Consider the following 12,135-nt stretch of genomic DNA (forward strand, 5'->3'; position numbering starts at 1 on the left):
GTATTTTTCCACCCTTAGATGCATAGGAGCATTGAGGACAGTCTCTTACTTCTTAACGTTAGTAATTGTTGATGTTACTTTTTAGATTGAGAATTGATTACATATTATAGGTAGAAACTCCTATTACTCTGATTCCATTCATCTCTCCTATTGTAGTGCCCACCTTTCCTGAGTTTTTAATGCTTCTATAGGAATTTCAGGAATTAGGAAACTATACTACTCAGTTTCATGAAATAATTCCTTGTGATCTTTCAAAGAATTTACAGAAACTTAGAAAGACAATGAACGTAATAAGATGTTGCTTTAGTGTACATGTAGGATTGTTAAGATTTATTTATTTATTTTTTGTTTCACCAGTTTAGAAATTTTACCATGGCCTAAAGATTTTTTTTTTTTTTCCCATACAAGGGGGGTCTTCTCACTGTTCTTGCTTTTTATGAACTTTACTCAAAAGAATGCCTTCACATAGGTAGAAATTGTTCAAAAAATTTAAATTTTACAACAACCTCTTGACAAGGTTGTAGGAGGAATAAAAGCTCCTCTTATTTATAGTTGTTTTACTTTTAGTTTCCATCTGACTGCCTGGCAAACTTTAACTGGAAAAGGTGTTATATCCCTGTTAAATTTAATAGAATCATAATGGCTTGAATGTTTCATGTTGGCTACACGATGACATTTAAAGAATTATAGGCTTTCAAGAAAGAAACTTTTGTTCATATACTTATGTTATGAATTAGGGGCTAATCTATTTGGAAGTTAATTATATTATTGTTCATGTAGCAAGGATGCAGAGCAACCAATAATCTAGCAGACCTATGCATGCTGATTGGTTTTCTTTTTCAGAAGGATTCAATTCTTTTGGGGGAATATATTAGCTTTTGCAGAAACAAGTGAGGCTGAAGTGGGCACATGTAGGGAGGAGATAGTTGGCAAGAAAGAGGAGAGGAGAGAGCCCTTTATGTAAATAGATGTTAAATAAAATCTAAAAATATTTCTTGTTATAACGCCACAGGCAGTTCACACATTAGAAATAAGAGCCCATGTATAATTTTTACAGACATTCATTGCGGTGTAAAGTATGTTGACACTGGTAAATTTGCATCTGATGGAGCCAGCTTTGTTAATGAATTTGGAATGAGTATATCCCCTTGCTGCACAACTTAAATGTGGAGGATGCTGAAAACCACTTTAAGTTTGAGTCATCCATATATTCCGTGATGTGATGGATATCAAGGTTAATTTGCAATCAGTCTGTTAGTAGTCATGGCACTGATGTATTAGTGCTCACCATATAGAAATATGCACAAATAATAAAAGCAACACATTCCTCCACCTTCCTCTCGATGTTGGTAAAGTGCCTGGAACTGCGATTAAGATGTACTGTTGCTGCACGTTGAATTCACGTATGTAATTAAAAAACCATGTTTCTATAAAAACAAAATTAAAAAAATTAAACTAGATTGCAGTTCATTTTGTGTAGACTTATTCCTTTATTTAATGGTCAAAGTGAATTTTTTTGTGTCATGCTATAAATCTTACCATGCTAGATGTTTTATGGTGATGAACTAGTATTCTTTTTCTCATGAAAGTTTCTATGTGATGCAATTTAATATTCTTCTCATTGTGAACTACTAGTGAACATAAATAATAATAATATAATGGGTTTATGTGAAAAAGGTGCTAGTCCAAGGAATGAAATACTGAAAAGATTAATAAAAACTGGGATGTAGGAAAGTCATTTCTTAAAAGGCATTAAGTTTGAACACAACTTTGAAATGAATCAAACTTTTATAAAGGTTCTTATATTAAAAAAAAAAAACAATGTTGCATTGTTAGTTATTTTATATTTTTACCACACACACCCATGCACTCAACCTTTTATTCTCTCCAAAATTTATTGGGCATTTACCATATTACAGGAATTGGAGTAAGGTGTTACTGTACAATATCTCATTTAATCATGACAGAAGCTCTATAAGGTAGATACTGTTACTATCCCCATTTTTTCAGATATGAAAACCAAGACTTAGAGCTTGGTCAAGGTCATGTAGCTAGTAAATGATACAGTTGGAATTTGAACCCAGGTCTATCTGAGTCCAGAGTTTACGTTCTTAATTTCTTAGCTATTCTGCTGCAGTAAGTACATCATGTCCTTGGTTCAGAAAGATACATGTTAAATGAAGTAGATTTTGAAACTCTAGTCAGCTGACCCACTATATTTTATTGTGGAAGTATTCTCATATTTTTAAGGTTACCAAAACAGAGTACATTGTAATTTTTTATCTTGTTGGAAGGAGAGCTTTAGGAGCATAGGAGATTTTGTAAAGTTGGACGCAGTCATTTTTTAACAAAGAAAGCCAAGATACTTATAGAGATAGGTAGAAGAGAGCTGTGTGGGGGCCGGACATCTAATGCTCTGATTTCTCATGGATTTGTGCTGATAAGTACAACACAATGCACTATTGTGCATACAGAAGAAAAAGGATGAGAGATTGCTTTCCAGATATATTTGGAAAAAAGGACACTAGAAATAATTGCATTGTTTGGCATGTGGTAATACAGTTATTTTTGCTTTGTTTTGGTGAAACTTAAAGAACTGGAAAGTGATTTTAAGGAGGACAGAGTAACTAATAGCATGCTAGTTGCCAAGTCTTAACACTTACTGGAAAAGGTTGAAATATGAGATGAAATCAAATCTTGAGTAATGATATTTGTCTTGTGACATTTATCTTACTGAAAATATAAACCTTTAAAATATTATCCTCAAGTTCTGTAACTAAACAACTAGAAACTTTTATAGTTTCATAAGTTTGGGAAGTGTACCCTAAACTAAATGTTAGTCTACATATATTACATGCCCTCTCACTTCACATTTACGTGTTATTTTTGTTTTTTTAAAAGCATTGTGAGGTGAAAGGACGGTATATGATCATGAGGTGCAAATGTCACTTTATGGATATGAGACATTAGAATATGATAACAGTTGGCCTTGATAAATTCAGACTGACATATCCAATTAACTTTTTCTTGACTATCTTGTTATGATAGCAGAAATATTTTTGTAATAAAAAAAAATACAGGAGTAGGAGTCTGGATACTAGGTTTCCTACCACCTCTGCCACTTCACCAAAGTTTGCAACTTTAGATAACAAGTCAATCGTTATGACTAAATTTCTTCAAATATAACATGGAGTAATGCTTGCCCTACTTTCCATACAGAAGTAGAGAAGAAATGAAAAAATTTTTGTGAAAGTGATTTTTAATGTTAAAAGTCACTATGTAATGTGAGATATTGTTGCTTTACAACACTACCTTACTTGTGATTCTGGAAAACATCTGAATTCTTAGATATGTTTTATATTGTTAAGTAGCATCTCTAGTTTTGAATATTTTTCTTAATTCACATGAAATACATAGTCATTAGAGAACAAAGTTAATTAAAAGGAGAAAAATAAAATTAATCAAGTACCAGCACTCAGAGGTCTCTGCCACATCCTCCTTTTAAAGAGATCTCCACTTTTATATATTCTTGTCCTATTTTTATGAATATAGGCTTTACTGAAACATTTAATACTGAATCATCTACAAAAATTACCAAGTAGGAAAATATTTATCAAATAATGCTTGCTTGTTAATAACCTGATGAACCACCTTCTGATGATGTAGAACATAAGTGGTCCTGGAAGGCTCTGACATTTCTGATACACAAATCTGTATATTCTGGATTTTCTTTGCTTGCACACTGACTGGTGCCTTTGAAATATAACTTACATATTTTTATATGAGAGAGAGAAACTGCTTTCTTGCATTAGTATCCAAAAAAATTAATAGAGAAGTGCACAGCTGCTCTACCATTGCATTTTAACAGGATTCGGTTTTACCACTTTTACATTCAATATTATCCTGACATGTTTCTTGGGTCAAGTCTACATACCAAGGCCTTTTTAACCAATCAGGCACAATAGGCGTACTGCAGAGGTCTCTGGAATTTCTCAAGGGCCTATGGAAATGTCTCAGACAGAATACAAAGAACAGTTGGCTTCAAAATACAAAAAGAGGAAAAGTCGGTATTGTCAGCTATTTAATTAAATGTATACAAATGTGACAGTAAGGCAACTTCTTTTAGTTGGTAAATTTGGTAACCATAGAAATTTAACATGTAGATATCTTGAAAAAATACTGCGGTACATACAACTTTTACACATAAGCCTTACTCTTAGTAGAAGCTATTTTTTCCATAAACACAAGATGCTTTGTGGCCTAAATTTTACTATTCACTGTTACTGCTTTCCTTAACATGTTCAGCATATAACGGGTACCTGGTAAATATGTACTGGCTTCCTTTGTTAGTGGAAGATTACATTCCCCTCTATAAATTGTACCCTAGGGTCTGTTTCGGGGATAATTAAATAAATATGTCTGTGGTCCCCTTTAGTGGGAGGAAGATCTCTTCTCCTTCGTATATATCTTTGCATGTCTCTTGCAAATGTTCTGACTCAAAGAGTTCATTTTATTGCATTTAGTGAGATAGATGTCAATGGTGCAATGAGATAGGACTTTAATGCGTGATGCTTAGTAAACTTGTTTGAAACAAAACTCTTTTTAAAGTAAGATGGATAATTTACTGACATCACCACTATCAAGTAAAACTTGAACACTCACTGAATGAGGCTAAGACATTATTCTTAGTGCTGTAAGACTAGTACTCGCTTTGGGGAAAAAATGGATCTTTTTATGATGCTAGAGAGTTTGACAGCTACTAGATATTGCTCGTTAAATAAGACCTAACTTCTATGGATGGGATCTATTATCTGTATTTCCTTGACATGACTACTGGGGCTTATGGCTGTTCATCCATTAGTTATCATCTGTCATATGTGAATAGACTCTTTCCCCATAAAAGTTGATTCGTAGTATATTTGTTGCGATTTGCTTCACTGTGTTGTATGACCCTGTCACATCTACATTCAGCTCTTCTTTCAAAAACAAGTTGATATGTGTTTCTGCTCCTTTTGGAAGCGTCCAAAGTATGTTTCCTACTAAACTATTTCTTAAAAACTGGCAGGAAGAAATAAAACCCTATTACATCTCATGCTTGTCCAATTCAATGGAAAAAGCAGTAATCTCCCATTTACTCTGAAACACCTGCTGATAGATTTAATAAGTGTATTAAAAACTGAGCTGCCTTAATATTTCTTTAAAAAAAAAGAACTCTGTTCTCTTTCTTGAGCATGTTTGATTTAAATCTGGTATTTGCTTATTTGCTTTGCCATAGTTTTTTTATGTGTGTATGTGTTTTGCCATAGTGTAAATTTAATACTTTACTGATACGTCAACATAGCAAACATGGAAAAGTGTGCACTTGATGTATTTGGACTAATTGGTTTTGGTTTTTGTTTTCCAGCTGGGACAACGTATATCTTTAGCAAAGGTGGTGGACAAATCACATATAAGTGGCCTCCTAACGACCGGCCAAGTACACGGGCAGACAGACTGGCCATAGGGTTTAGCACTGTTCAGAAAGAAGCTGTGTTGGTGCGAGTGGACAGTTCTTCTGGCCTGGGTGACTACCTAGAGCTGCATATAGTAAGTACTTTTAAAATAAGATTCAGCTTTTACTTTTTGCTGTTAGCTTTTTGTTAATAACCCATAATTCTGCCCTTTGGAAGTTTCTTTCCCCCAGCAACCAGTACTTCGGTACAGAAAATATAAATACACTCTAGACGTAATAACACTTTATACTATTACTGTTGTTAAAAATGTGCTTTACAATAGAAAATATATTTTTTAAAGTGTGAATTCCTCTGAATTCTCTGTTCACAAAGATTTGTTTTTGGTGTGTTTTTACTGACTTTAGGCAGATTTGCCGAATTAATAAAGTAAGTTATTGCCCAGTGGATACTATTCCATCTGGCTGGAAGCAGGAGGTTGTAATACTGGTGACAACAAAAGATGTGGATCCAATGTCCTTATTTCTTTTCTCACTCAAGAAAAGAATTGTCTAAAGGTACATGCAACGGCCAGGAGAAAAGGATTAAGGATGTTTGGGGATATGAAAGAAAATGGCAAAAAGATTATTTCTATGCTATATTATATTCATTTTGACACATAAGTATCAAAAACATAGAATGGGCTCTTGTCATTTATATACTGGGACCATTCCTTTTTCTCTAAACTCTAAGCCTCCCACAAGAAGTTACTTAGTATGTAGTAGATGGCAAATAATAGTTTATGAATGAAAAGCTTCCTTTACCTTTTCAAGTTGCCATAACGGACTGTTGCTTAGAGACCCTTCCCTATATCTCTGCATTCAAAGAGTTACTAATTTGTATGGTTGCAATTCTTTATCTCCTCATTTCCTTATAATATTTTCAAAGAAGCACACATAGTCTTTCATTGTTGAGATATTAATATTTCACTGATATGTCAAAATAACAACCATAGGAAAGTATCACATATTCAAAAACTCTAAAAGGTTCTTATCATCATAATTCTTGGTTTAAAGTTCTATCTTCTGGAAGGTTCCAGAAGCATATAAGTCTCCCTATCCCCCTTTTTATCCTTACTGTCCTGCTAAGTTCTCCCTTTACCAGCACCTATGCCTCAATGGACATTTGATTAGGTCAACATGTTCTTTCTTGTTAGAAACTGGCCTTCAGGTACTATCCTAAAATGATTTGGAAAACCACCAGATACCAAAATACATTATCACTGACTTTTGCAGGGTCTTAATTCTCAAAATTTTATTCATTTATTTTCTTAATCTTAGTTTTCCATTAGACTTCTAGAGTTTCCAATAAGCTGAGTAGGGGTTTACACTGACCACAAGAGCTGAATTCGTTGCTAATCTTGGAAAGAAAAAAAACACCTCAGCACAACCATTATTGAACAGTCGTAAATTTTCAATTCAAAATGCAGTTGTCAAAATGGGAACCCTGGGAAAGTAATTTCAGCTGCCTTTCAGCAAATATCTCACAATCAAAATTGAAAGCATCTGGATTTTTATGGCATCATAAATAAATGATCAGTTGAAATAAACTTAACTGGTGCAGTGAAGAATCTTGCTGTTTAGAGTAATATCAACTTTCCAAATGTATTTGCTCCATTTTGATTTAAGAACCTTGCAACTTCGAAAAATAAATAAATAAAAAAGAAAACAAGAGCTTTTCCTCCTGAGAGAAATTACTTATTGATCCATAACCAATTACACATTTACCCTGAGAAAAGGTTCTACAATGATCACTCTCAAATCATAAACGGCCATGTTATTGAATTACTCAAACCACTATTGTTTGTTTTATGGTCAAAGGGTTTTAGTCTACAAGAATGGGTATTTCTTTCCAATTCTGATCAAATGTGGACTTAGAGTCCTTTCACATATGTAAAGGATTGGCTTTCTAGGTGTCCATACCAGCCTAGTACCTTCCACAGCTTCTTTACTGGCCATGGATTTCTGACAGCTGACCTGTGAGAACTTCCTTCTTTCTGAATCTCCTCTCTTGGTCTTGCCTGCCATTCACTTTGGATTCAATATTTGTCCCTATACACCCTCCCTCTTGGATTTTCTCTCTTCAAACTCTATCTTGATCCAAGAGCCTGTCCTTGATTGGGAAATGGAAAATGGACATTGGTTCCCTGGGCTTACCAAACATCATTGTTGGTCATCCCTACTGATTCCTGTATCAACTATTAGGACCCAGTCTTAGTTCAAATCTGGCTGACTAAAACTTTCTCTCTCCCTCCCTTTTTTCTCGTTGCGTACAAGCAGTGATCAGGCATTAGTGACTTAGCAAGTTGCTTATGTGGAGACAAGTCACTTCTTTCCATGTTTTCAACATATAGACAAAATTTAACACCAGGCCAATGGTTTTCTTTTTGCTACTGAAGTTTACCTCTAACTCTTTTCCACAGTGTTGGGTACATAGAAGAGGAAGAGAAAGAAGAGTTAGATACTAAAAAAGGAAAGAGAGAGAGACAGAGACAGAAAGAGAAAGGGAAGGAATGAGGAAGCGAGGAAAGGAAAGGAAAATGAAGTGTATCGGGACCAAAGTTGATACCCACGGGTGATAGAAGCAGAAGTATTCTTAATAATAATACTTAGATTTGGGAATATTCAAAGGATATTTTACAAAATTATTTAGACACCTTTGAGTCTATCCTGATTTTCCCCAAATTGTTTCTTCTGCTTCTTTCAGGATTGGAAATTTAAAAGCAAAACAAAATTTATAGAAGTATAGACTATTACTATTGTTTGATTTTGGTTTATAAATATAACTGACTTAATTTCTGATTGATATCATAGATGACATGTTTTATCTATAAAAGTTGGAAATTTCGGTTATCCATCAAACTGCCAGGAAAATTTCAGTAAATCTCCAAGGTCAGCCAAGTATAAACCGTGTACTGATCTTATTTAAAAATCATATTTCCACCCTTAATTGAGTTAACCAATAAGCTGGAAAGTTGATTGCACACATTAAAAGGTGCTCCAGTCTTGCTGAAATGTTTAATGCAATTTCAATTACATAACTTTCAAAATTTGATTGGCATATAATTTCAGTGATGATGTGAATATCTGACATTGTTTATCATCCCATTTTTTCAAATGATCATGTTAACTTTACTTGAAAATATAATCATATTTAAATTTTCATTAACTGTACTCTTAAAAATATAACAACTTGGAATAAAATGGTTTTTGATTCAGATAGCCTCATTTTATAGTTGGATTTTTTTGTTATATTAATATCCATGCTACCACTGTTAACCTCAAAGCCATATGATATTGCTATTGAAATTTGTAAGGTTTTAGGAGGGGAAGAGGGGAAGATAAAGACATGGAGTGAGGAGCATTTAATTAGCATATAGTGCCTGGAATACAAGTGCTCAATAAGTGTTTTCTGAAATAATAAATGAATTGATGAATTATGTATTGAAAATATTATGGCTTTAAGGTTAAGTATAGACTCTCAGCTTTTCAATAGTCGAAGTGAAGTCAGATGCAGTTTAGTTTCTATACAACTCTGAAAAAGTCATCTAACTTCTTGTTTACAATGTAGATAAAAATGTAGCACTTGATACCCAGCAGCTGTATTATTGAAAAGTTGCATGTTTTTATTGATTTTATTTTCTGAATCTCCAACTGAGAATTGATTATGGTAGTTGCTTGTCTAAAGAAAGTCTATGTTGGGAACTTTTGTTGGATGAATGATTATCTCTCAATAATTACCTCATTTATTGTAACTCACTTTTATCATGAATTATTCTCTAGTCATTTCATATCTGTCTGTTATTTTCAAATGGAGATAAACTTTATGATGGCAGAGAGCGTAATTTATAATAATGATGATTAGTAAGAAAAATAATATAATAGAAATGTGGCTTTTCATTATTTATTTCAGTGCATGCTAGAAGCTTGTCTGGAAATATTTTTTGAGCAAGTAATACAGCCCAGGCCTATGTTGAAGGCTCTTTGGATACAAAAATAAGTGAGCTCACCATTTAGTACTTATCTCAATAAATATGTGTTGGATAAATGAATAAATAAGTGAGCTGGGAACCTGGTCACCAGGTATCTTAGATTATTTATGTAAACATACTTTATACTAAAGTGACTAGTGTTTCTTGGGTATTTCTCCATCTTGGTATATATCTCCATTTCTTCCTCTTGTGGTTTTAACTTTCTTATCTGCATAGTATTTGTAAGAATGTGGACAAATGATAGGTTTTTAAGATAAAGATTATTAAGAAGAGATTTGTGAACCGTAAAGTGTTGTATCCATTTAAATTAGTAATGTTGAGGATTATTTAATCAATATTGAATAAAATAATTTCTTGGAAACAATAAGAAAAAATTATGTTCAATTTTTTAATAATTTGTAAGATATGTCTAGAAATTTTGCCAATGTTGTCACTCTAGAGTAAACAGCTTTATATATCAGTTGGGAAATGTTAATTGGAGATTACTTAACCCCTCTCTGACTTACAGAAGAAAGCCATTGCAAGTGTGTCCTCACTCACTGCCATGAATATTAACGTGTGCATGACATGGAGGAAATGTATAGAGAGTGGAGGAGAGGATGAGTGAAGAGTGTTCTTTAAAACTCTTTCATCTTGGGAGCATGAAAGAGCATTGCAAATTTGATTAGTGAATTGTTGTACATATTTGCCTTAAATGTTTCTTCTTTGTACTTTTCTAGGCCGGAAGCCTTATTTTTGAAACCAAGCTCTTAATTGATTTTGATGTAGAAATACACCTTTTGATCAGCAGTTTTAATATAGACTAGAAGCATAGTGTATTTTTAGTAAATATTACGTGTCCCAAAATAACTTCTTATCAATATTGTTGATGTTTCAAATCTTTCTCATCTTTCTCTGCCTCTACATTTTACACTACTTATCGTACTGCTCTATTAAGATTAAAGTAAAAAATACCTTTTTAAAGTCAGTAATTATACATGGGTACATACCTATACTAACAAGATAAAACCCAATTATTCCCTCATAGGCTTCTCTTGAATTTAAATTATGTTCCACCTGAAGTATTTTTTCTAACCAAAAAATTCACCTATTTTAAGAGTTTCACTTTACCATGTTATATTTAAATTCAATGCTGTAAATCATATACAGTAGATATTTTATTTGGTTTTCTTTTCCTGGTTCTTACATGAATTAGAGAACATGTGGCCTATTTGACTAGAATTTTAAAAGGAAGATTAAAATCATATCTTTTCACCATGTAAATTTCTTGTTCAAGCTTCTAAGGTATGAAGGATGCGAATTATCTTTGGCGAAAATGGTAGAAGTGATGATCACGTTTCTGTTGGCTTAAGTGCTATCCAGATGTCTTGAAACAGTCTCTGTTTTGGGGGAGGGGTAGTGTCCAGTGAATCAATACAAATGCCTCCCTTCATCCTTTCCCTTTGGAAGTTAATTCAGTTTCTTATTTTCTAATTTACTGGTTGTCACCTTTGGTGCATCAGTAATTCTCTGAATTTGGTTCTCAGATTTCTAGAATTATTTCTTTCTCCGAAATTCTATTGCTATGAAATTTAATAAGAGAACCAAAACAACTGTCTCTACCTGCACCTCCTCAGTTCACGTACTTACCACTTAGACTCTTATACTTATTTTCCTGTCTATATTCTGAATAATTTCCAGTTCATTTTTTATACTTATGTTGGGCTAATCTGTTGAAATGCTTCTTTGATTCTGTTATTTCTCTGTTAAAACACATTGATGCCTCCTAACTACATACATGTAAAGCTATATGCCTAACATTTAACATCCTCAACATTCTGATCCTAATTTCCCTTTTCAGGTCTATTTTTCCAAAATTCTATGCTTATCTTTGGACGCCAGTGAAATTGATTAATCTTTTTTTTTTTTAAAATGAACTTCTTCTTGTCATTTCTTTATTTCTATTTCTGTCCAGATGGTTTCTTATCATTTCTTCTCACTGTGTAGATTCTGCTCGGTCATCAACTTTTCTATTCAAATGTTGAATATTTTCAGGGTTGGCCCTGGGATCTGGTCACCTCCTGAGGTAGCGGAAGGAAGTCAAGGGCTCAGGAATCTCTTTGGAAGAGTTGCGGAAACAATGTCCAGGGCATTACCTAGGTAGAGAAAATCTTGTCCATAGACTCTGCTCCACTCTATGATCACTACTCTTCTTGACCGCTTGCTTTGTGGTAGACCCCAGACTATTTTACAGAATAGCTTCAAGTCCATTCTAAGTTAGCCAGTGATGAGTTGTCTTAGCAAATCCTCTTTTCTAATACCAGCATGCCAAAACAAGAGACCTCTTGTTGAATTCTTTCTACCTACTGACTACACCTCCGTTTCTTCTGTAGCTACTATTTTTCAAAAGCCTACCTTCAAGAAACATCTCCTTTGGCCCATTCAACACATCGTTATTGATCACTTATAATGTAGTTCATTCTGTATTAGTTTTCTATTTCTGTGTAACAGATTTCCCCACAATTTAGCAGCTTAAAACAGCAAAGATTTATAATCTTATATGGGCTCAGCAATCCAGAAGCAGCTGAGCTCAATTATTAAGAGATTCCCAGAAGACATGGTTAAGATCTCTCATGCTCAGAACATATTCAGAGTCTACGTGTCTTAGGAGGAAAT

At 33.6% G+C, this 12,135-nt stretch overlaps 1 protein-coding gene across 15 annotated transcripts in view; it reads left to right on the forward strand.

Moving 5' to 3' along the window:
• The window catches only part of NRXN1 (neurexin 1), a 1,082,241-nt gene that overhangs the window by 778,035 nt on the left and 292,071 nt on the right, over positions 1 to 12,135 (forward strand). For all 15 annotated transcript variants that reach the window (XM_058551255.1, XM_058551254.1, XM_058551256.1 and 12 more), the window contains one exon: positions 5,405 to 5,586. In XM_058551255.1, the coding sequence (XP_058407238.1) occupies positions 5,405 to 5,586 (182 nt within the window). The remainder of the gene's footprint in view (positions 1 to 5,404; positions 5,587 to 12,135) is intronic.

Source organism: Diceros bicornis, chromosome 12 (genome assembly GCF_020826845.1).
Source record: "Diceros bicornis minor isolate mBicDic1 chromosome 12, mDicBic1.mat.cur, whole genome shotgun sequence".
NCBI classification, from domain to species: Eukaryota; Metazoa; Chordata; class Mammalia; order Perissodactyla; family Rhinocerotidae; genus Diceros; species Diceros bicornis.